The sequence below is a fragment of the Bos taurus genome, chromosome 24 (genome assembly GCF_002263795.3).
Source record: "Bos taurus isolate L1 Dominette 01449 registration number 42190680 breed Hereford chromosome 24, ARS-UCD2.0, whole genome shotgun sequence".
NCBI lineage: Eukaryota > Metazoa > Chordata > Mammalia > Artiodactyla > Bovidae > Bos > Bos taurus.
This window is the reverse complement of record NC_037351.1, coordinates 20,192,551-20,216,190: the sequence shown is the minus strand read 5'-3', so window position 1 is coordinate 20,216,190 and position 23,640 is coordinate 20,192,551. Positions and strand designations below refer to the sequence as shown.

General features: G+C 36.5%; 1 protein-coding gene across 5 annotated transcripts in view; it reads left to right on the top strand.

The window, feature by feature from the left end:
- KIAA1328 (KIAA1328 ortholog) overlaps nt 1-23,640 on the top strand; it is a 426,147-nt gene that overhangs the window by 45,398 nt on the left and 357,109 nt on the right. For all 5 annotated transcript variants that reach the window (XM_024984413.2, XM_005224052.5, XM_024984414.2 and 2 more), the window contains exon 5: nt 16,556-16,671. In XM_024984413.2, coding sequence (XP_024840181.1) covers nt 16,556-16,671 — 116 coding nt within the window. The remainder of the gene's footprint in view (nt 1-16,555; nt 16,672-23,640) is intronic.

Genomic DNA, 23,640 nt, shown 5'->3' with positions numbered 1-23,640 from the left:
TATAATAGGTTATATAGTAATTTTCAAAAAACATAAGGAATTCTTAAGTTGCTTTAGGTAGAAAGGCATTCTCAATTTTAGTGTATATTGATGCTGTAAAACAGTATTCCAAGATACATTCTCAGATTGTAGGTTCTGAGATGTACAATTGAAAGAATATTTTTTGAGTACCTCACATGCTCTTAACAGTCTTTCTCTTGGTTCTGGCCAGAAACAACTTCCTAAAAGAGGTTAATTTTTCTATAGCATTTACTTTTTTTCCCCCTTCTGTTTGACCTCTGGAAACATGTACAGTGCCATATGAATGTGGCCAAGCTTGTCTGATCTTGCTGAATATACTCAGAATTATGCCTGCTTGACCTGTGTAGAATTATGCTTGGGTAACAGTTTGGTTATAGAAAGTTGAAAGGCCACAGTTGTTGGTTTATGTGATACGTATGTATATGCTGTTGCTTTTCAGTCTTTTTTGGGGGCAATTTACATCTTTTTACCCATGGGCTATATATATGCTGATTATTTTCTTTTATAGTTTATTTTTATATGACTCTTGAAATGGATTCAGATTTATTAGATCTTAATAGGAGAAAGAAAATCATTGAGTTAAGGGAAGAGTGAAGAGCATAGGTTAACAGAAATTCTTATATTGCAATTTTATTAGGTTGCTGTCTCAAGATTGGAACTATAGCTTGAAATACAACATTTGAGTTTTGGTATTATCAGATTAGTGCTTTATAACTGATGTGTGTATACCATATTAATTATGTGTGTTTTTTAAACTTTTTATTTTAATTACATGATTTTTATTAAAAACAATTACTGAGTATTTGCTACATGATCTACTTTTACAAAGCATTTGTGGTAGAGATAATCAATTTTTGTCATAATATGTTATACCTCATTTTTTCTACTACTTTTGAAAGTAGTTGATTAAGATGTAACAAAGGGAACTGGATAATATTGAGTGATATTTTATGCTAGCTCTTGCAGAGCCAGAAATTACATCTTTATTCACTCCATAGTATACCTTGGCCTCTAATTTTAATATATTGAATAATTATACAACCATTAAAACTATCATCTTGTTATAAAAAAGCTGCAATAAAATAAAATCCCTGTTTGACACTCCCCCTCCTTCTCCATACACACACTGTTTATGTTAGGGTAGAGTTTGTTTATTTTTAACTTTTCATTTTGAAATTATTTATGGCTTAGAGAAAAGTTGCAAAGGTAGAATTTCCATATATTCTTTACTCCTCTTTCCATACTATTAACATTTGCATTATCCTAGTACAGTTATCCGGAGAAGGCAATGGCAACCCACTTCAGTACTCTTGCCTGGAACATCCCATGGATGGAGGAGCCTGGTAGGCAGTCCGTGGGGTCACAAAGAGTTGGACACGACTGAGCAACTTCACTTCACTCACTTCATACTTTATCACTGGAGAAGGACATGGCAACCCACTCCAGTATTCTTGCCTAGAGAATCCCATGGACAGAAGAGCCTGGTGGGCTGTGGTCCATGGGGTTGCAGAGAGTTGGACACGACCGAAGTGCCTGAGCATGAGTACAGTTATCAATACTAAGAAATAACCAGTAGTGCAGTACTATCAACTGAAATAGAGACTTTATTTGTATTTGACCAATCTCATGTCACTGATAGCATTTTTCAATTCAATGTGTTAGTCACTTAGTCATCTCTGGCTCTTTGTGACCCCATGGACTGTAGCCCACCAGGCTCCTTTGTCCATGGAATTCTCCAGGCAAGAATACCGGAGTAGGTGGCATTCACTTCTCCAGGGGATCTTCCCCACCAAGGAATCAAACCTGGGCCTCCTGCATTGTAGGCAGATTTTTTACCATCTGAGCTACTAGGGAAGTCTCATTCAGTAGCTTACATAACATTTAGTATCTCACATCATATTTATTTGTCACATCTCCTTAGTCTTCTCTAATCTGTGATAGTTTTTTAATGCTTCATAACCTTGACACTAATCAGATATTTTGTTCACTGTCTTTCAATATGGATTTGTCTAGTGTTTTCTCTTTATTAGATTCAGATTATGCATTTTTGGTAAGAATATCAGAGAAGTGATGTGTCTTTCCAGTATGTCATAGCAGGGTCTACCTGAAAAATTGGTATGTCTTTTTCCTGATAATACTAACCTTGATCACTTCATTAAGGACTGATGCTGAAGCTGAAACTCCAGTACTTTGGCCACCTAATGCAAAGGACTGACTCATTTGAAAAGACCCTGATCCTGGGAAAGATTGAAGGCGGGAGGAGAAGGGGACAACAGAGGATGAGATGGCTGGATGGTATCACCAACTTGATGGATATGACTTTGAGTAAGCTCCAGGAGTTGGTGATGTACAGGGAAGCCTGGCATACTGCAGTCCATGGGGTCACAAAGAGTCGACATGACTGAGTGACTGAACTGAATTGAACCTGGTTAAGGTGGCTTCTGCCAGGTTTTCCCCCTGTTAAGTTTTTCTCTTTTTAAATTAATACCAAGTTAAATAAGGAGGTCATTAGACTTAGGAGGCTTTAATGCCTTAGTAGCCTAAATAAGCAAACCAAAACCTGTGTATATATCAGTGCTTTAATGTTAAGAAATCAAACACATCACAAACAGCCACCTAGGCTTTCCTAAATAAGGCAGCTGCTTACATAGTAGCCAAGAAAATACTCTCCTTGCTTGGCTTCCAACTCCTCTCTATAAAAATCTCTTTCCTGGTTCCTGTAGGTAATGTAATAATGCCTCAGTTTATTTCTTAATATTAATAAATGTCATAGTTTTATGGGTTATTGTCTAAACGTATTTATTTTGTTGTTAAAATTGTTCCAGCTTTGAAAATTGGGAGATGTTAGGAGAAAAAGAGTTTTCAAAAATAAATTGAGACATATTATATTTTTAAGACTTTATTTGAGCAAAAATCCAATAGTTAAGCCCTAAACTGAAAGTGGTGAGGAGGCCTTTATGCTCAAGAGTGAGGGGAGAGACTTTATTATAGAGCAGGCTCAGAAGCAAAGCAAGAGAAGTATTTGATTGGCTGTAACTTCGTGGTGGTGGTTTAGTTACTAAGTCGTGTCTGACTCCTGCGACCCCATGGACAGAAGAGCCTGGCAGGCTGCAGTGCATGAAATTCTCCAGGCAACAATACTGGAGTGGGTTGCCATTTCCTTCTCCAGGGGATCTTCCCAACCCAGGAATCGAACCCTGGTCTACTGTATCATAGGCGGATTCTTTACCAAATGAGCTACAAGACTGTAGCTTACGTGGTTGCCTTATTTGGGAAAAAGTAGGTGGATGTTTGTGATAGGTGGTTCTTAGATTTTGATTTCTTCACATTGAGGCATTATAGGTATAGATTTAGCTTACTTAAGCAGGCTGCTAAGGTACTAGAAGCACCTCAGTCTAATGGTTTCCTTGGTTAATTTATTTAACAGGAGCAAAACCAGATATATAAATATATTTAAATATTTGCAAAGCTAAGTGTAAATGGCTGTAGAGATTGTTACTCTCAACCTTACACTTAAAAATAAGGTGGAACAAACTGCAAGCTCTGGACGTTTCTTGAAACAGAGACCTCAATTTAACCAACTCAAAATCTCCAGAGAGATGCATGCTTACAGGAAAAGATGAGATGTGAGCATTGGCTTATATGGGCAGACACCTCTGAAAATGCGTGAGAGCATTTCAGTTACATAGGCAACAAATTGGTAGAGGCCAGATGTGGGCAGGTTAGAATGGGGAGCCTCCGAGGGCAGCAAATGTAGGAGCAGCTTGAGTTCTTTTGCAGAATATCTCCACAGGCCCCACTTGATGAGAGCTCTGTTGACCTATCCCTCTTGGCACAGGCCTGGGAGGAGGAACAGCAGTTGTTACGGAAAGGGCACAGAATATTTCCTGGATCCTTCTCCTGTATCTTTTCTATGTATCAATAACCATAAGTTTAGAAAGAGGGATTCCTTAAAGTACAGTCCTTATGATACTGGTAAAAACCACTGAGGCTGGGGATAGGCAGAAAATAACTTGGGGGCAGGACAGGGTTACATGCTGATATCAGAACTATGGAAAAGAGACAGAAGCACTTCTAAGACTCAGGTATGCAGGGTCTGATCAGCACAAGCCTAATGAGAATAATAGAGAACACCACTCCAATAATAGAGATTCCCGTGTCTAGACTAATAAGTATCTAATAAAAGTAACAACTCACTACTAATGAGAACTTCACAAGATACAGACCCCTCTAGAAGGGAAGACCAAAAGCTAAGTGTGGAGCAGACATTGCGGAAACATCTGGTCCACCTGAGGGGGTGTATCCCTAGAGAGATTTGAGGCCTGTGGTATACTGAGGGTAACGATGGGAACAGTAAAGCTTAAACCTGCCTAACGAGATAGATAAACACACCTCCATGCTACACACATGCTTAACATGTGATAGATAAACACACCCCCATGCTACACACCTGGCCAGAGGAAGTCTGCCATTGCCAAGCATAGCGACTATTTGCCTCAGTCTCTACTGTCCTATTGAGGATATCCAGATACCAGTAAAACTGTGAGTATATGAAAAAGCAAGATAAAACATCATGTTGGAAAGAGATAAAGCAACAGAAGAAGCAGATGCAGGTGGAATGATCTGAGGTATTTAAAATGACTGATTAATATGTAAAAATCTGTATTAGTTATCTATGGCTACCTAACATAATCATAAAATTTTAGCAGTTTAGAATACTAGTAAGCTTCCTAGAGGCCCTATTGTTTGAGAGAATTTGTGAGAACCAGTCTTAATCTCTTTAAAGTACTTTTTGTTTGACTCTATTGAGGCATCAACTTTGATCTTTTTAAGGCCTTAAACAGTAGTACCTTGGTTGTATCTCCACAGTTTGTTTTTCTTGGCAGTGTCCTGGTTTTTCAGTCTACTAAGAAAACATTTAATTTTAGCAGTTTTACTCTCTGGAGAGGCTGAGCATTTTTGAAACTGAAAATCCTGCCTCATTTTTGTTTAAATAGCCTTTCCTTCAACTTCTCTCTCGCTCTTCTCCCAATTTACTATAAACACAAGGATGAAACCAGCCAGCACTTTCAACACTTTACTTGGAAGCCTCCTTAGGTAGATCAGTTACTCAGTTTATTAAGCGTATTTCTTCCTTTCCCTGTTTCTAAGGATGTTGGTAAATTTTCTGCCATCACATCATACTTTCTCTTCCTACAGTTTCTAGTTGTGTCTTGGGACTGAGTTTCTAGAGGCCTCCCTTAGTTTTTTTTCCAAGGGCCTTTCCATATGGTAGATTAGGACTTGGCAACTGGCTCCTATCAGAGTGAGACAAAATAATTAAAAACAAAAGTCACTATATTTTGGTAACCTAATTTCAGAAGTTATATTTAGTCAGTTTTGATAGTCACTAGGTCAGCCCATACTCAAGGGGAGGGAATTAAAGAATAGCAAGAGGCGGGGATTACTGGGACCCATTTTAGAGGCTGGCTATCACAGTAACATTGTGATTTTCCTGAATTTACTTGTTCTAATATATTTTACCTATTCCCAATCTGTATGCATTTTATTTTCTTTCATTATTGCACTGGCCACGGTCTCTAGTCATTATTAAACAGAGGTAGTAATTCTTGACACTCCTGATTTATTCCTGAAGTACAAGGAAGGGGACAGAGTGGGTTTTTTCCATCCTTACAGATATGTATATATGAGATGCTATATGTATATATACATATGTGTTTTTGTACATATACATATGTATATATGATATGATATATGAGAAAAGAAGAAAGAAGGCAAAGAAGAAAGGGAAAGATATACCCAACTGAATGCAGAGTGCTATAAATATCGAGGAGAGATACCAAAGCCTTTTTAAGTGAATAGTGCAAGGAAATAGAGGAAAACAATAGAATGGGAAAGACTAGAGATCTCTTTAGGAAAATTGGGCACAATAAAGGTCAAAGATGGCACAATAAAGGACAGAAATGGCAAGGACCTAACAGAAGCAGAGGAGATTAAGAAGAGGTGGCAAGAATACACAGAAGAACGGTACTAGAAGAAGTATACATAGAAGATGTATAACTATATTATACTTGTTTATCCAGTAGTTGTGTACAGATGCAAGAGTTAGACCATAAAGAAGGCTGTACCGAAGATTTGCTGCTTTCGAATTGTGGTGCTGTAGAAGACTCTTGAGAGTCCCTTGGACTCCAAGGAGATCAAACGAGTCAGTCCTAACAGAAATCAACCCTGAATATTTATTGGAAGGACTGATGCTAAAGGTCTAATACTTTGGCCACCTGATGAGAAGAGCAGACTCACTGGAAAAGACCCTGATGCTAGGAAAGATTGAAGGCATAAGGAGAAGGGGGCAGCAGAAGATGAGATGGTTAGATGGCATCACTGACTTAATGGACATGAGTTTGAGCAAACTCTGGGAGATAATGAAGGACAGGGAAGCCTGGTGTGCTGCAGTTCATGGAGTCACAAAGAGTCGGACGTGACTTAGCAACTGAACGACAACAGATACGGTGTGTTAAGGGTATTCCTTATTAGACTGAAGAAATTCCTTTAGTTCCTAAATTGTAGAAGAGTTTTTATGCCTTTTTTGCATTTAGAGATGATCATGTAAGATTTCTCCTTTATTCTCTTATATATCATACTGCCTCTTATGCTTTGTTCCTTGAAAATGTGTTTTAGGTCTTTTAAAACATGAATTTTTATTAATTTTCTCTCTACCTAATCTTTCATCTTGTATTCAGATTCATTTTTGTCATTTCCATTTTTGATATCTAAACTATTATATTAATTTTAGGGGAAATCATGTTTTCTACCTTTTATCTCAGATTTCTTATTTCACCTGGAGTCTTTAACCACTTACACTTAAAGGGAAAGAAAGTCATTCCTTAATAGGAATAGAATATGCAGTTCAATTCTCTTTTATTTTTTTGAAGTCAAACTCTCTTTTTAATTAATTGCTTATTTATTTTTGGTTGTGCTGGGTCTTCACTGCAGCGTGCAGGCTTTCTCTAGTTGCAGTGAGCGTGGGTTACTCTTTGTTGTGATGCATGGGCTTCTCATGATGATGCCGTCTCTCGTTGTGGAGCACAAGCTCTAGGCACACGAGGCTCAGGAGTTGCAGCGCATGAGCACAGTAGCTGCAGCTTGTGGGCTCTAGAGCACGTGCTCAGCAGTTGTGGTGCTCGGGCTTAGTTGACCCATGGCATGTGGAGTCTTATCGGACCAGAAATTGAACCCATGTCCCCTGAATTGGCAGGTAGATTCTTAACCACTGGACCACCGGGGAAATCCTGATTCTTTTTAAGATTTTCTATTTTTTCACTTTTTAAAATTGAGGTATTGTCTGTACAATATTGTATGTTTCAAAAGTACAACATAGTAATTCACAACTTTAATGGTTATATTCTATTGACTTTATTATGATACATTACCTGTAATTCCTTGTGTTGTGCATTATATCCTTGTAGCTTATTTATTTTTAAAGTAATAGTTTGTACTTCTAAATCCTTTACCCCTTGCTTGCCCTTCCTCCCTTCCCTCTCCCCTTCCCTTTCCTCGTTGGTAACCACTAGTTTGTTCTGAGTATCTGTGAGTTTCTTTCTTTTTTGCTATATTCTCTGGTGTTATATTTTTTAGATTCCACATGTAAGGTGATATCGTACATATTTGTCATTTTCTGGTTTATTTCACTTAGAATAATATCTTCCAAATCTATTTATGTTGTCACAAATGGCAAAGTCACATTTTTTTATGTCTGAATAGTGTTCCATTTTGATAATCAAGTGATACATAGACTTTCACTTTTTTCATACATGTTTACCATGTCTTATTTATGCATTCTGGACGCGTAAGTTGCTTCCATATCTTGGCATTTATAAATAGCACTTCAGTGAACACCAAGGTGCATGTATCTTTTCAAATTAGTGTTTTTGAGAAACCTTTATAGTATTTTGCACAATAACTGTACCAATTTATATTCCCACCAGCAGTATATGAAGGTTGTCTTTTCTCTGTATCCTTGATAACTTTTGTTACTTGTTTTCTTTTCAATGATAGCCATTCTGAAAAGTGTGATATCTTACTGTGGCTTAAATTTGCATTTCCCTGATAATTAACAATGTTTAGAATCTTTTCTATGTGCCTCTTGGCCATCTGTATGTCTTCTTTGGAAAAATGTCTATTCAGATCTCCTGACCTTTTTTTAATCAGGTTTTTTTTGATGTTGTATGAGCTGTTTATTTGAATATTAACCCCTTATCAGGTATATCTTTTGCAAATATTTTGTCCCATTCAGTGGATTGTCTTTTTATTTTGTGGATGGTTTCCTTTGCTATGCAAAAGCTTGTAAGTTTAATTAGATCCCATTTGTTTATTTTTGCTTTTGTTTCTTTTGTTTTAGAGGATAGATCCTTAAATATTGTTAGGATCTTGCCAAAGTGGTTGCGGCTATAATTTCTTCTAGGAGTTTTATGGTCCCCAGTATTACATTTAGGTCTTTAATCCATTTCGAGTTTATTTTTGTATATGGTGTTAGAAAATGTTCTAATTTCTTTGTTTTGCATGTAGTTGCCTAGTTTTCCCAGGTCCATTTACTGAAGAGACTGTTTTTTATCCTTTGTATATTCTTGCCTCTTTTGTTGTAGATTAACTGACCGTAAGTGCATAGGTTTATTTATCGATTCTTTATTCTGTTCCACTGATCTGTGTGTATTTTTTCCTTTGAGGCGCATTCTGTTTTGATTAGTATAGTTCTGTATTAATGGTATAGTCTAAAGTAAGAGTGTGTTGCCTCCAGCTCTATTCTTTTTCAAGATTGTTTTGGCTATTCAAGGTCTTTTGTGTTTCCATAGAGTTTTTTAAATTATTTGTTCTATTTCTTGGAAAATGCCCTCTGTATTTTGATAGAGATTGCATTGAATCTGTAAAGTGCCTTGGGTAGTACAGTCATTTTAATAATATTAATTCTTCCAGTCCATGAACATCACATGTCTTTCCATTTGTTTGTGTTGTCCTCAATTTCTTTCATCAGTGTCTTACGGTTTTTTGAGTACAGAAACCATTTTATTGTTTTAGTTGCTCAGTCATATCCAACTCTTTGCACCCTATGGACTGTAGCCCGCCAGGCCCCTCTGTCCATGGGGTTTCTCAGGCAAGAATATTGGCTTGGGTTGCCATTTCCAGGGAAGATCACATCCCTGGGATCTTCCTGACTCAGGGATCAAACCCATGTCTCCTGCATTGGCAGGCAAATTCTTTACCTCTGAGCCACCAGGGAAGCCCCATTTTGCCTCTTCAGTTCAGTTCAGTTCAGTTCAGTCACTCAGTCATGTCCAACTCTGCGACCCCATGAATCACAGCAACGCCAGACCTCCCTGTCCATCACCAACTCCCGGGGTTCACTCAGACTCATGTCCATCGAGTCAGTGATGCCATCCAACCATCTCATCCTCTGGCATCCCCTTCTCCTCCTGCCCCCAATCCCTCCCAGCATCAGAGTCTTTTCCAATGAGTCAGCTCTTCACATGAGGTGGCCAAAGTATTGGAGTTTCAGCTTTAGCATCATTCCTTCCGAAGAACACCCAGGGCTGATCTCCTTCAGAATGGACTGGTTGGATCTCCTTGCAGTCCAAGGGACTCTCAAGAGTCTTCTCCAACACCACAGTTCAAAAGCATCAATTCTTCGGCGCTCAGCTTTCTTCATAGTCCAATTCTCACATCCATACATGACCACTGGAAAAACCATAGCCTTGACTAGACGAACTTTTGTGGCAAATTAATGTCTCTGCTTTTCAACATGCTATCTAGGTTGGTCATAACTTTTCTTCCAAGGAGTAAGCGTCTTTTAATTTCATGGCTGCAGTCACCATCTGCAGTGATTTTGGAGCCCAAAAAAATAAAGTCTGACACTGTTTCCACTGTTTCCCCATCTATTTCCCATGAAGTGATGGGCCCAGATGCCATGATCTTCGTTTTCTGAATGTTGAGGTTTAGGCCCACTTTTTCACTCTCCTCTTTCACTTTCATGAAGAGGCTTTTGAGTTCCTCTTCACTTTCTGCCATAAGGGTGGTGTCATCTGCATATCTGAGTTTATTGACATTTCTTCTGGCAATCTTGATTCCAGCTTGTGCTTTTTCCAGCCCAGCGTTTCTCATGATGTACTCTGCATATAAGTTAAATAAGCAGGGTGACAATATACAGGCTTGACGTACTCCTTTTCCTATTTGGAACCGGTCTGTTGTTCCATGTCCAGTTCTAACTGTTGCTTCCTGACCTGTATACAGGTTTGTCAAGAGGCAGGTCAGGTGGTCTGGTATTCCCATCTCTTTCAGAATTTTCCACAGTTTATTGTGATCCACATAGTCAAAGGCTTTGGCATAGTCAATAAAGCAGAAATAGATGTTTTTCTGAAACTCTCTTGCTTTTTCGATGATCCAGCGGATGTTGGCAATTTGATCTCTGGTTCCTCTGCCTCTTAGGTTGGTTTATTCCTGATTTTTGAAAATCTGTTGATGCAGTTGTAAATGGGAATTTTTCCTTATTTTCTCTTTCTGAAGTTTGTTTGTATATAGAAATGTGACATATTTTGGAATATTATTTTTGTATGTTGCAGCTTTACTGAACTCATTGATGCGTTCTAGTAGTTTTTTAGTGATGTCTTTTGGATTTTCTGTATATTTTCATGTCATCTAGTTTTACTAGATGTATATTTACTGTATATTTCAAGTCATCTAATTCTTCCCAGTAATTCCTCTGATTTCTTTTTCTATTTTTTTTTCTAGTGTATTCACAGAGTTGTACAGTCATTACCAAAATCAATTTTATAACATTCTCATTATATCAGAATCCATGTACCCATTACATCCTGTACCCATTAGCAGTCATTCTCACTTCTTACCAACCTTGCTGGCCTTAGACAGCCACTCTAGGTTTGTTTAGACAACAAAACTCACTGAGTTTTTGTCTCAGTGAATTTGCCTATTCTAGGTATTTCTTATAAACGAAATTATATGTATAATATGTCTTTCAGTCACTAAGTTGTCTCCAACTCTGCGACCCCATGAACTGCAGCACTCCTGGCTTCCCTGTCCTTCGCCATCTCCCTGAGTTTGCTCAGACTCATGTGCGTTGAGTCAGTGATACCATCCAACTATCCCATCCTCTGTCGCCCCTTCTCCTCTTGCCCTCAAGCTTTCCCAAGATCATGGTTTTTTTCCAGTGAGTCAGCTCTTTGCATCAGGTGACCAAAGTACTGGAGCTTCAGCATCAGTCCTTCCATTGAATATTCAGAGTTGATTTTCATTAGTATTGACTGGTTCAATCTCCTTGCTGTCCAACAGACTTGAGTCTTCTCCAGCACCACAATTTTAAAGAATCAGTTCTTCAATACTCAGCCTTCTTCATGGTCCAACTCTCACATCCATACATGACTACTGGAAAACCATAACTTTGACTATACAGATAATATACGTATAATATGTAGTCTTTTTAAACTAGTTTCTTTAACTTAGCATGATGACTTCAAGGTTTATTCCTGTGGCAGCATGTATTGGTGGAGAAGGCAATGGCACCCCACTCCAGTACTCTTGCCTGGAAAATCCCATGGATGGAGGAGCCTGGTGGGCTGCAGTCCATGGGGTTGCTAAGAGTCGGACATGACTGAGCAACTTCACTTTCACTTTTCACTTTCATGCATTGGAGAAGGAAATGGCAACCCACTCCAGTGTTCTTGCCTGGAGAATCCCAGGGACAGAGGAGCCTGGTGGGCTGCCATCTATGGGTTCGCACAGAGTTGGACACAACTGAAGTGACTTAGCAGCAGCAGCAGTAGCAGCAGCAGCATGTATTGGTACCCCATTTCTATTTATGCCAAATAATATTAGATTTCATAGATAGTACCACGTTTAACTTATCTATTCATTTGTTGATGGAATTTGGATTATTTGTGCTTTCTGACCTTGGGTAATGCTGCTGTGAACATGTCTGTATAAGTTTTTGTGTGGACATAAGTTTTGTTTCTCTTGGATATATATCTAGGAATGCTGGTTGAAATAGTAACTCTTTATTTAACTTTTTGAAGAACTGCCAGACTATTTTCCAGAGTGGCTGCACTGTTTTCCATTTCCACCAGAAATCTATGAAGATTTTCATCTGTCCTCTTACCTAATAGCTGATAGTGTTGAACATCTTTCCATGTGCTTTTTGCCTATTTGTGTATCTTCTTTGAAGACATATCTATTCAGATCCTTTCAAATTAGGTTGTCTTCTTATTTTTGGCTTCTCAATATTCTTTATATATTCCATTTACAAGTCCTTTATCAGATATATTACTTGCAAAATTTTGATCCTATTCTTTGCATTGTTTTTTAATTTTGATAAAGTCCAATTTATTTTTTGTTTTTGTTGTTGCTTGTGTTTTTGGTGTTATATCAAAGAAACCATTGCCTAACACAAGGTCGTGAAGATTTATGCCTATGTTTTCTTACAAGAGTTTATAGTTTTTGCTCTCACATTTTGATCTTTAATTCATTTAGAGCTAATTTTTGTAAGTGATTTGAGTTATAGGGGCCCACATTTATTCTTTTGCATGTGTACAGAAAGTTATCCCTATACTACATGTTGAAAAGACAATTCTTTCTCTTCAATTATCTTGGTACTCTGATTGAAAATTCAGTTTACTATAAAAGTATTTATTTATGTTCTGTACACCTATATGTCTGTTCTTATGACAATACTGCAGTCTCTTGATTATTGGAGTTTTGAAGTAAGTTTTTAAATTGGCAAGTGTGAAATTCCCATGTTTTTCTCCTTTTCCAGGAATATTTTAGGTATTCTGAGTCGCTTTCATTTCTATATGAATTTAAGGATTGGATCAATTGTCAATTTCTGCAGATAAACCTGCTGAAATTTTAATAGAGATTGAGTTGAATTTGAAGATTGATGTGGGGAATATTGCCATCTTAACAATATTAAGTCTTCCAGTCATGAACATGGAATGTCTTTCCACTTATATAGGCGTTTAATTTCTTCACCATATTTTTATAGTTTTCAATGGACTCATCTTCCTTCTTCTCTTGAATTTATTCCTTTGTGTTTTCTATTTCTTGATGCAAATATTCATGGATTTTTTCCCTTAATTTTTTGGGAGGTTGTTTACTGCCTGTGTATAAACATATAATTGACTTTGTATATTAATCTTTTATGCTGTAACCTCACTGAACTCCTTTATTAGCTCTAATAGTTTTTAAGTGGGTATTTTAGATTTTCTGTGTATAAAATGTCATATAAAATAGAAATGGTTTGACTTCTTCCTTTATAATCTAGACACCTTTTATGTCTTTTCCCTACCTAACTGCTGACTGTAATCTCTTAATATAAAGCAGAATTGAAGTAGCAGGAGCAGACATTTCTTGACTTGTTTGTGATCATAGGAGAAAAGCACAGTCTTATATATATATGTGTGTGTATGTATATATTTGTGTGTATGTACGTATTTAATGATGGAAGCCCTTATTTTTCACCATGCATTTACATTTGCTCTAAAACAATATATCCTTTTCTTTCTACTAGATATCCTATAAAATCTAGGATATCTAATCTCTAAATTTTACCCACTAAGTTAATACTGAGAATTTATGAAATGCAACCAGCATTCTCTGCTTTGAAATGTGAGGTATCAATCAGGGAAAAAAATTTATCTGATTGACCATTGCGTGAGCCTTAATTAATTCTCTTTGGGTTAGAAACTTTACTGCCTTCACCTTGTCTTTCATATTAGTGTGAAAGTACTCTTTCCTGGAGTACCTGGAAGAACACTGAGGGTATATAAAACCATAAAGTAAATCTCTTTCTCGAACATTAGTTTTACTAAAAAGTAAAGAATAGATGAACGTGGGGAAACTTTATTAAAACAGAAAAGATTGTTTTATTGAGTAAAATAAAAAAATATTTAGGGATGTTTAAGGTAAAACATAAGGCTTCAAGTAAATTCAGGCCTTTTGGCTTGGTTTTCAGCCCAACCATGCAACTCCTAAGTGTATGAAATCTCTGTTCTTGTTAGATAAAAAGAGTACAATTTGTGAATGTTATTGAGAAATACTCTGGGACATTAAACAAATGTTGAAATGGTGATTTCTTACTTTATGAACAGACTATTGTCCTTCTTGTAAATAATTAACAAACCAACACTGGGAATATCCTCTTGTCCAGAGTTTTAACTTCCTATCCTATAGTCAAATATTTCCCTTTGTTGTGTGTATTTAGATTCTTGTTTTGTTAACTAGCTTATTGCTATACTCTAAATTAGATAGAAGATTAGGTATTTTTATGTTACTTTGTGGTCTGAGAATGCTTTGATAAAAAATGTAGGTCATGATACCAGATAATTTCTCATGTATACACCTCATGGGAAATATTGAACATAAACAGGAAGACATATTTCAAAGTGGATATAAAATCTTGAGTTTGTTTTATTGGCAAGCTCTCAGCATTTAAGACTGTATTAATATAATTGCTCTTATTAACTATGCTAATAGGCCACAGAGAAGCCATGCATATCTTTAGATAGGCCTATAGAAGTGTTGCCTTTTGTGTTTAACACAGCTTGTTAATTTTATAGCCTTCCAGAACATAATAATCACTAATGGGTAGTCTGATCATAGTGATAAGAGAAAAGATTTTATTTTTTTAAAAAAGCTCTGTTTGAATAGTGTAGCAACAAAATTTTCAAACATCTCTGGAAACTAAATTTAGAAAAGAGTGGTTTTTCTAGATAGAGTACTTTAAGTTTTGGGGAAAGCTCATCATAGCATTATGGAATATATGTACAGTCATTTTTTGCCCTTAATGATCCCTATAGTTTTCATGGATTTTCTTTACGTTCAACAAAGGGAGTAAGTAAATGTTGAGGTAGATGTTCTGACCTAGGAGGCTCTAGACATACTTTGTGAATTTACTTTGATGTTGGGTCAATGCAATAGTGGACTTTTTTGTTACTGTTTTTATGACCTTGAAGCCTTGCTTTCTTGAAGAAACAAATCTGTGGTCATTCCTCATATTTCTATGGCTTTTATGAATGGGATTGAAATGACAGTGGGCTATTGTGAGGTTCCTTTTGGATATCTCATAACTGGGTAAAGTTACTGTGATTATTTTTTCCTATATTAAGTATTTGGCTAATATTTTTTAATAAGCAAATGAAAATAAATGTTCTCTTACCTACTTACAGACATTGTAAAAAGATGGTAACAAGAGAGGCAGGTAACCTGAAACCAGAGTATAAATCCTCTATGTATATATGTAGTTGCTCTTTGTTTAGTTTTCTGGATTCCTTGTAATTGTATCAGTACTAGAGATTATCCTCTTAGAAAGAAGGTCCTGAGTCCCATTCATGAGCCTAGTACTGTGCTACATGTAAATTATAGGAGTTGGGAAATGGTTTGAATGTCATGATAAGCAAGAGAAGATAAGCCTTTTTTTAAAAAAACATTGTATGCCACGCACTTTCACACAAATGAATTCAAAGATGCAGTCAACTCTTGAACATTCAAAATTCTAATTTTCATTCTGTTATCTCATTGATCTTATCACCATCTAGCAACAAAAGAAAGGCTGTGGAGTCCATGTTATTCAGAAACTGTTCTGTTAGAATACAGGTGTGGGAGGAAATAAATTTAGATGCTCAGAGAAAAGATATGGATTCCCTGTGGATTTCACTTACACATATCCCAGTGAGATCTTATAGGGTAAAATATGTTGTACTCTTTTTGGAGAATTAATTGCCAGTAACAGAAATTCAGAACCAACATTTGTGTTCACAGAGTACCATAAAAATTTCGATTGTCCTTTGTTAAGGTAAGTTTTAATGTTGTTATTGTTTAGGTTTTTTTTTTTTTTTAAGTTGGGATGCTTTTCAGAATTAAGCATTAAAGATACATATTTTTGGTCAGTGTTTTTAACTTCATAATCCTTTTTGAACTAAGAATCAATGTGCATACCTTTTTTATGTCAATTCCATTTAAAAATTCCAGTCCAGTCATTTATATGCTACTGAGGATTCCAGGGTGTAAGTACCAGGAAAAAGTAAAATTGCCCATGCATGTTTAGTGAAATATTTAAGTGAGATTTTTATATATATATATATATATATATGTTTGTTTTATTGTTAGAATTTAAATAGAAGTATGGGAAAAAGTCTAAATCAATATAAATTGTGCCAGTTTGATAATGAAGAGGTGAAATATTTGTAATAGATACTTTTCTGTCGTGGATCATAACTGGGAACCCATAAGGTATAGGACTTTCTGTATTTAAGACAATTCTGACCATTGCAAAAATTCTTAATGTAAAAATCACATACACGTTTTATTACAAAGGCGTTGAAGAGTCCCTTCTGAAAGGTTAATTTGAGAAGAAATTTTAAAGATATAAAGTATCCCCGAAAAAACCAACATACTTCTGGAAGAAATCTAGTTTTGGTAAACCACAGCTGTAGGCACCTATTTTATTTTATTCTCATGGGCATTTCGTTTCTTTCAGAGTAAGTGAGGAAAAGGAAGTGACAGAAGAAAGACTCAAAGCTGAGCAGGAATCATTTGAGAAGAAGATCAGGCAGTTGGAAGAACAGAATGAATTGATCATCAAAGAAAGGGAAGATATCCTTTTTGAAAGTCCTCTTTTTTAACGTTCAGAAAGTTTGACTGTTTCATGAAGAAAATGTAAACTCCAGAGAAATAATTGTTCTAATTTATAACCTAGTGTAAATCTGCATGGGCTGCCATTTCGAGGTAATCGGAACGACACTTAGCAGCATGTGCCGTGGCTCCCTTGGTGCTTGGTGCAGCCGTCCAGCTGTTCCCACTGCTGCTGCTGCACAGTGGCGCACATACTTGTCAACTCAGAGAGACAGGAAGAAACTCGGGCATTAAAATGTAGTGTTGGAACTTTATTAAATTCTGTTCCACTACTGTAATTGAGCCCAAAACATCTTTGTCTTTGGTATTCTTTCTGGCTAAAGCTTTGACAGTTCTAAGGCATTCTACTCTAATATCATTAAAAAAAATCCGTTGTAGCTTATAGATGTTGTAATTGATAGATATTTATACTGTAGCATAATACCACCAAACTGTTTTCATGGAAGAGAAACTATTGGGTGTAGAATTAGAGGGGTGTGTGTGTGTGTGTGAGTATAAATATGTATGCTGGTGTTATTCATGAGAAAATAAAGTAAAAACTGAAGTTTTAACTCAAGGATTGTACTTTAAGGGATATATGAGTTGAAATAAGTGTATTGCTGAAATTGTTTTGACTGGGTAGAATTGCTTATCTTTGGGGTGTTTTGTACTGACATTTTCAAAAAAGAGAAGTGATTGTCCCTAAAGTTAGGATCCTGGATCTGCCAGGGTATGTGAATTCCTGAAAGAACCATTGTTCTTATTGTCAGTATCGTAATTTATGTGACTTTTAATAATTATTTTGAAGATACTTTGAGTGTCAAAAAATGATCACATATTGACAGTAACTATACCTTTGAGAAAACAAAGCAAAGAGAAGCATAAAGATAAATTAATTCACTGGGGGAAAATGCACAAAAAGTAACTATTAAAATTGAGATATGAACTTGCATTTTTCAAACAGCGGGAATGTGTGATTGCAGATTAATATAATCAGAATTCTCCAATTTGATTTGTGGAGTAGGACATTTGTTAGTTTTATGGGCCCCCAAGTTCAAAGGAGTACTTTTCCAATTATATTTGTTCTTTAGCACTTGAGTAATCTTGAGCCTTCTCTTTTCTTTCCTTTCATTGATTCTATTGCCCTGGGTTGTCAACTCTCAGGCAGTCCCCCTTTGGTGATTTTCATCTTGATGCTTTTTTCTCTTGATTGAAACAGCACTGTTTAGTCAGAATTTACAACTATGCTCAGCCAGTGTTAGTCTTTCACTTTGCAGAAGGAGTAGTGGCTCAGGACCCTAGCACTTTCAAGAAAAGGTAGACCAGGAGTGCTTTTATGTGTAACGCAAGCTTGCTTTACAGGTCTGTTACTTTGCACGTAACAGTTCTGAAGATAAGTGGCCGCTGGCATTGCTGTAGTGGCTTAAAGTTTTCAGTGATGGGTCTATAGAGTTCTCTTAGTTTCTTCTAATGATTGTGGGATTCCAGGTTCCAGGATGGTTGCTCCAATTTCAGTTATTATGTTTCCATTAAGGCAGAAAAAAAGAGGAAGGAAGCCATTCTGGTAGTTATGACTCCCTGTTCGTTTTTAGAACACATGCAGTTTTTGTCAGGGCATTTCCCTCCACGCTGCCACCCAGCAGTCTTTCATGAGATATTTATTGTCCTGAACTTTATCATGTGGACATGCTAATCTGCAGGGGAGGCTGAGAAATTGAGCATTCAGCTTGTCCAATTTATACAGTGGGAGGCAGCAGGGAAGGGGGTTGGAAATGAAGTCAGCCTTCAACTCTGGTAGCAGAAGTAGGGGAGATTGAAATCACTTTTTGTATACGGAGGAGGTGTGGATACCTTGATCTTCCTGGGAAGAAAAAAAAAAAAGTATTGTGTACAGTGGAACTGGGGCTGAGAAATAAGATGAGAGATGAAAGAGGTTGCAGACAATTTAGAAAGCCTGGCTACAGTTAGAATGGGACCTTGTTTATCTGGTACTAGCCTAACAAAAAAAAAATGTGTGGCTATATGGTAAAGCACAGTTTAACTTTGGTGGACTATTACAATTAGCACTCTCTGGGTCAAGATTAATTGTATATAGTATCGAAGCAGTTGACATTCAGCATGATTATGGACAGAATAATTTCTTTTGTCAGGCTGAGTATTAAGATACATCGGACACGACTGAGCGACTTCACTTTCACTTTTCCCTTGCATGCATCGGAGAAGGAAATGGCAACCCACTCCAGTGTTCTTGCCTGGAGAATCCCAGGGACGGGGGAGCCTGGTGGGCTGCCGGCTGTGGGGTCGCACAGAGTCGGACACGACTGAAGCGACTTAGCAGCAGCAGCAGCAGCAGCAGGTGATTGTAGTGACACAGTATTTCCTTTTTTCTTAGCACATAGGTCAACCCACTGCCATGGAACAAATCTGTCCAATGCCAGCTCAGTGCAGCCGCACACGTTCCCTTGTGTATCTTCCGTGGCTGTTCTTGCACTGCAGCTGCAAGTGGTGCAGTTGCAATAAAGATTGTGGCCTGAAATATTTACTGTCTGACCCTTTACAGAAAAGTTTGCTTACTCTGATCTAAATTGTAAAATTAAAAAGTAAAGGAAAATACAAAGACTTAGACATGAATCATAGTTAGACCTATTTTGATATAAAAAGATTTGACTTGAGTTTTATTATTGTGAGTGAAGATTGGAGTAAATGTTAGACCATGTTCAAAAATTAAAATAGTTTAATTAGTGTAATTGGTTTAAGATTTTTTTGAGTCACCTAAAGATAAGTGGTATTTGTGGAACTTGTCAAAGAAAAGAGAAAGGAAGATATGATTAAAAAACAGTGAGATCCATGTCTTTTTTCCCAAGTGGATTGCTCAGGTGTGAATCTCCTTTACCAGTATAAACCTGTCAAAGGTTAATATAGGTGATTTTACTGTACATAAAACTCTGTAAAACTTAGAGACATAAAACAAGGATATAATTTAAAACAATATAATTTTAACTACAGATACATTTACCTATCATACATGAATGATTCAAACTCACATACATGAAATGAGATAATTTCAAATTATTTAAAGCCTGTTTCTGCATGAGAAACTATATGGATTCTGATTTTTGGCATTTTAATGATGTGTTATCCTAATTTATGGGGTTCTTTTGTTATAAAAGTCCTAATAATAGGATTTATTGATTAATTATATGAAACCAGACCAGTCCCTTAGTAGAAAAGAGTGACGATATTTTACATGTTTGCATTTGGATCAAACTTTTCAAGGATTTGTTCTTATGCTAATTAGAGAATTTATTAGTAAAACATAAACACTCTTAGTAGTTTTCAGTCTTTGAACAAAGAAAACTTGTTTCCTGAGAAATTAGCTGTGTAAATGAATGTGCCATTTACAAGGTCTAGCAATCTGATGAACCTAGTAGATTTTTCCCTAACTAAATGTGTATGAATGGGGAGGTAAATCTGAAAGGACAGAATAATATGTCCAATAGGAATAATTCTGAAACATGTTAGCATGTAATAGTGTAAGACACAGAGGATGTAGCCATTATAAAAGTTGATTAATATTTGAGCTGATTGTAATTCCAGAATATATGTCTCAGCTCAGGATGGTATCAAAAGCTTACAGAAGGAAAGTAAAGTCTGATGTTTGCTGACTTCCCTCTTAACTGACAGAGCAAGGGAAGTGACAGACAAGAAAGCACAATGGGCTTTAGAGTCAAAATTGTTTTAGTACTGATGAGCTGTCTGACCTTGGGAAAGCTACTGAACTTTTCTGAGTGTTTTTTCATCTATAATATATGGATACCCAATAATGCCTTTTTTTGCAGGCTTGTTGAAATTTGGTAGGTTCTTTATGTGTGTAAAGAATCTAGCAGTGTTTCTTACTTTGGAATACTGAAACACAGATAGCAATTCTCCTTATTACTATGATTAATTTAGATGAGGAATGAGTTGACTAGCTCCTCTGTTTCTCAACTCTTCCTTTCTTCAGTGGGGTTTTGATGGTTTTCATTAGGTTAAGCAGATGCTTAGGCTGCTTAGAGGCCCAGTAGGAGAGTGAAAGGACTTCCCTGGTGGCTCAGAGAGTAAACAGTCTGCCTGCAATGCAGGAGACCTGGGTTCAGTCCCTGGGTCAGGAAGATCCCCTGGAGAAGGTAACGGCTACCCACTTTCATATTTTTGCCTGGAGAACTCCATGGACAGAAGAGCCTGGTGGGCTACAGTCCATGGGGTCACAGAAACTCAGACACAACTGAGCAACTAACACTTTGGCTTTTTCATGAGAGTGAAATAGATGTGCTTTGTCTTCTGCTTCTATGAAGGAGGAAATCTTTCTGTCTCATTTACACTAGTTGGGTGCTTATCAAGGGCAAACAGGTTTTACTTTCCTCTCCCAGAAACCAGACTGACAGAAATGTTTGTTTTCTTTTCTTTCTGATCTGTTCCATTATCTCTCTGACTGAGACTTAGTCAATTGAAGAGGTTTAGAGGTGCTTAGAGCTTAGATCCTTGAGCCCACTGTATCAGAGGTCATTTTAGAAACCTTGCTCTGGGAAAAAAGAGTTTTAAAGGAACCAGCCTTAACCTTTTTGAGGAATGTTTTAGAATGAGTCAAAGGTCTTAGTATATCTGTGCTGAAATTAGGCTAGAGAAAACTCAAAAGAATTTCATCTAATTATATAAAAAGGAATCATTTGTTTGAATAACAGTAATATTTAAGAGGTATTCAAAGCTTTCTATTTAACTGTATACATCCCTGCTACATGAGCCAGACTACCATGATCTGATAGACTTTTGCCGAGAATAACAACCATTCTTATAGGAAGTTCTATCACAGATCTGGGTGCAGTGGTCTTGGGTGGGTAGGCAGGGTAGGATAATAAATAGAAATAAGTTTCATGAGGAAGGAAATAAACTTCAAAAGAAAGGGTTAGTCTTCTTTTTCTAATTAAAATTTCTGATCCTTCATAAGAAAAGGCAGGAGATTCTCCAGTCTTAGAAACAGTTTGGGGAGAATTAAAAATATAAACTTAGTGAAGATGCCTATAGGCAGAGGAGAGGGTATTTTGGTGCCTGGCAGTGTGGTTGTGACATATGAATATAGCAAAGTATGTTGCCGGACACCTTATCAGCTTTGATGAATCTTGGCCTTTTGAATAAATATTGTGTTTTTTTTTAATGTTTACAAATTGAATTATGGTGATAGGATATATTTGGTGTACTTAGATAAAGTCAGTTAATTCCATTTAGCAAGCCCTAGACAATATTGCTTTACTAATCTAATAACTATCTCTAATACTGTGTAAGTTGTACTTTGGGGGGCTGTTTTATTTGCTCTGTGATGCTGTATAACTTTAGCAGGTTTTGAACCATTATTATTGTATATTATCAGGATAATATTGTCATTGTAAATCATAACAGATTAAATAACCCTTTACCATTGTGTTAAGAAGAAATAAGCATGCTTAATGAAAGAACTAATTATTACTAGTATTACTGTTGCCTGAGCTGTTCTTGAATATTATTTTGTTCTTTTAAAAATACTTAGATATTAATGCTAACTAAAGGGGGGAGAAATTGGTGATAAATGTTTGCAGAAAATAAAAAACTATATCAAATTTTATCCATATACTTCATTTCAATAACCCTTTAGAGTTTAAGTTACTCTGTGGTAGTGAGTTATATTTACATATTACTTTTCTGGACTCATCCAAGATGAAAGTAAAAAGAAGGACTCCTGCTCTGGTCCCCTAAATAATGCACTTTTCTCACATGAAAATTCTTGAGGCTATCACACATATAATATTAAACTCATTGTCTGGAATCTAGTTTATAAGTCCATTAAAAGCAGAAAATTAGAAGTAGGGAAAAAAGCTACAGTAAGGATATTGAAGCTGACAGAGTTAGCTATTAAAACTATTAAAAACCATATAAAAACTGAAAATGTACAGCAATCTAGAACTTCTCCCCACCTAGATGTATCTCAAGACCATCCTGTATGAAATGCAGCACACTGCTTAATTTTCGTAATTCTGTTATGAATTTGATGCCTGATTCTGAGGCATCAAAATAATGGCAAATTGTTTTTATCCCATTACCTTTTTTATGTACATCTAGTACTTCTATTAGTAAGATGTCTTACATTTGTGTATGGGCTTCCCTGGTGGAAGCCCATAGAGGGTAAAGGATCTGCCCACAATGTGGGAGACCCAGGTTTGATCCCTGGGTCGGGATGATCCCCTGGAGAAGGAAATGGAGTGGCAACCCACTCCAGTATGGCAACTCTTGCCTGAAAAATCCCATGGACAGAGAAGCCTGGCAGGCTACAGTCCAATGGGTCGTAAAGAACTGGACACGACTGAGCGACTTCACTTTCACTTTTCTATTTACAGACTACTGAAACTTATACTTTTTAATCTTCACAATAACCTGGTTAAGATAGGTGAATCTGATGCTCTTTTCCTTATTTTTACAGATAAAGATACAGCCCATTGCAGGGTTAAAAGTAAAATCTTAATGACAGGAAATATCTTTACATCCAATTATTTCTGCAGCAGTAAGCAATGCAAATATCAGTAGGCCTTACTTTTCTAGCCTGCTTTATAGTTAAAGCAAATTTTTATTTAAAAAATTGTAATATATTTTACAGTGCTTTTTATCCAAAGTTGGTTTTAAAAAATGGGGGAGGGGGGTTGGCGGAGTACTTACTAGAGTGTAACCTAATTATTCAGAAATCCAGATACGTGAGATGTTCCTGAGATTCACTTGTATTTTGGCTTTTCTATTCAGTCACCAAATCTTTATCATTTCCCCTCTGAAATAGTACTCTTAACCCACTGTCTTTTAAAAAAAAATTTTGTTAGGGTAGAATTGATATGCAGATTGTGTTAGTTTCAGATGTATAACAAATCGAATCTGTTATCCACTCTTTTTTAGCTT